At 50.2% G+C, this 1,954-nt stretch overlaps 1 protein-coding gene across 1 annotated transcript in view; it reads left to right on the top strand.

Annotated features, from left to right (window-relative positions):
* The window catches only part of TLE2 (transducin-like enhancer of split 2), a 40,962-nt gene that overhangs the window by 36,121 nt on the left and 2,887 nt on the right, over positions 1–1,954 (top strand). The window contains 1 exon segment of the mRNA XM_011967325.1: positions 1,103–1,253. Coding sequence (XP_011822715.1) covers positions 1,103–1,253 — 151 coding nt within the window.

Genomic DNA, 1,954 nt, shown 5'->3' with positions numbered 1-1,954 from the left:
AGACAGAGTCTTGCTCTGTCACCCAGGCTAGAGTGCAGTGGTGCAATCTCAGCTCACTGCAACCTCCACCTCCCAGGTTCAAGCAATTCTCCTGCCTTAGCCTCCCAAGTAGCTGGGATTACAGGTGCCCGCCATCACACCCAGCTGATTTTTGCATTTCTAGTAGAGATGGGGTTTTGCCCTGTTGGCCAGGCTGGTCACGAACTCCTGACCTCAGATGATCCACCTGCCTTGGCCTCCTAAAGCGTTGGGATTACTGGCATGAGCCACAGAGCCCGGCGAAGGCCTGGTCTTTCATAGCCTTGCTGTGTGACCTTGAGGGGACACTGCCTCAGCTTCCACCATCTGCTTAAGGGGAGTGATTGTCCTTGCCTGGCTGTTCCCTTCTCTGTCTCTTCTCCCTCCTCTCTGCCTCCTCCCTGTGCTGTTGTGCGCTCAGAGCAGATAATGGATGTGCAGCCCCAGGGTTCTGTGTAATTCTGATTAATATTAATGATTCGACATGCAGTTGTCTGCTGTGTTCCCAGTCCTGGGCCAGCTGCCTTTCTCTGGGAGGGCTGAAGAGGGAGAACGTTGGACTCCACCCCCCAACCCTGATGGTGCTGTGCACCCCCCAATATCAAGCTGGACATAATGGCTTACACCTGTAATCCCAGCACTTTGGGAAGCCAAGGCGGGCAGATCACTTGAGGTTAGCAGTTTGAGACCAGCCTGGCCAACACAGTGAAACTCCGTCTTTACTAAAAATACAAAAATTACCTGGGCGTGCCAGCAGGCACCTGTAATCCCAGCTACTTGGGAGGCTGAGGCAGGAGAATCCCTTGAACTTGGGAGGCAGAGGCTGCAGTGAGCTGAGATTGCAACATCGCACTGCAGCCTGAATGACACAGTGAGACTCCATTTGAAAAAAAAAAAATTTATCCAGCGTGATGGTGCATGCCTGTAATCCCAGCTACTCGGGAGACTGAGGCAGGAGGATCACTTGAACCCTGGAGGTCGAGGCTGCAGTGAGCCGTGATTGCAGCCTGGGCGATGGAGTGAACCCAGGAGACACAAAACAAAGGGGGGCTCGTGACCCCTTCTCTTCCCTCTTTACCCCTAGATTTTCTCCCTGGGCCACTGCCCTAACCAGGACTGGCTGGCGGTCGGAATGGAGAGTAGCAATGTGGAGATCCTGCACGTCCGCAAGCCGGAGAAATACCAGCTGCACCTCCACGAGAGCTGTGTGCTGTCCCTGAAGTTTGCCTCCTGTGGTGTGTCTTCTGGGGCGGGGGGGGGGCACCCCCAAAACCACAACAAAACCCAGGGTGCCTATTCAATCCGAATCTTAGATAAATAACAAATAATGTTATTTATATACTAAAATGTTATTTCTATACTAAGTTTTATATACTCAAAAGCAAATCGTTAGTACAACTATCTCCCAAATGGTGTGTGGGATATACTTATACTAAAAACCAAATAATGAAAGATGTGGATACACCTGTCCTAAAAATTATTGATGACTTATCCGAGATTCAAATTTAAGGCTGGGTGCAGTAGCTCACGCCTGTCATCCCAACACTCTGGGAGGCCAAGGCAGACAGATCACCTGAGGTCAGGAGTTCGAGACCAGCCTGGCCAACATGGTGAAACCCTGACTCTATTAAAAGTGCAAAAATTAGCCAGGTGTGGTGGTGGGTGCCTGTAATCCCAGCTACTTGGGAGGTTGAGGCAGGAGAATCGCTTGAATCTGGGAGGTGGAGGTCGCAGTAAGCCAATATCATGCCATTGCATTCTAGTCTGAATGAGCAAGACTCTATCTCAAAAAGAAAAAAAAAAAAGAAAAAAAGAAATTTAAGCCAGGCACAGTAGCTGATGCATGTAGTTTCAGCTACTTGGGACACTAAGGCAGAAGGATCACCCAAGACCAGTAGTTAAAGACCAGCCTGGGCAACATAGCAAGACTTTCTCT

Source organism: Mandrillus leucophaeus, unplaced genomic scaffold, assembly GCF_000951045.1.
Source record: "Mandrillus leucophaeus isolate KB7577 unplaced genomic scaffold, Mleu.le_1.0 Scaffold8, whole genome shotgun sequence".
Classification (NCBI taxonomy): Eukaryota; Metazoa; Chordata; class Mammalia; order Primates; family Cercopithecidae; genus Mandrillus; species Mandrillus leucophaeus.
The sequence above is the reverse complement of the archived record's forward strand: the minus strand, read 5'-3'. Positions and strand labels throughout refer to the sequence as shown.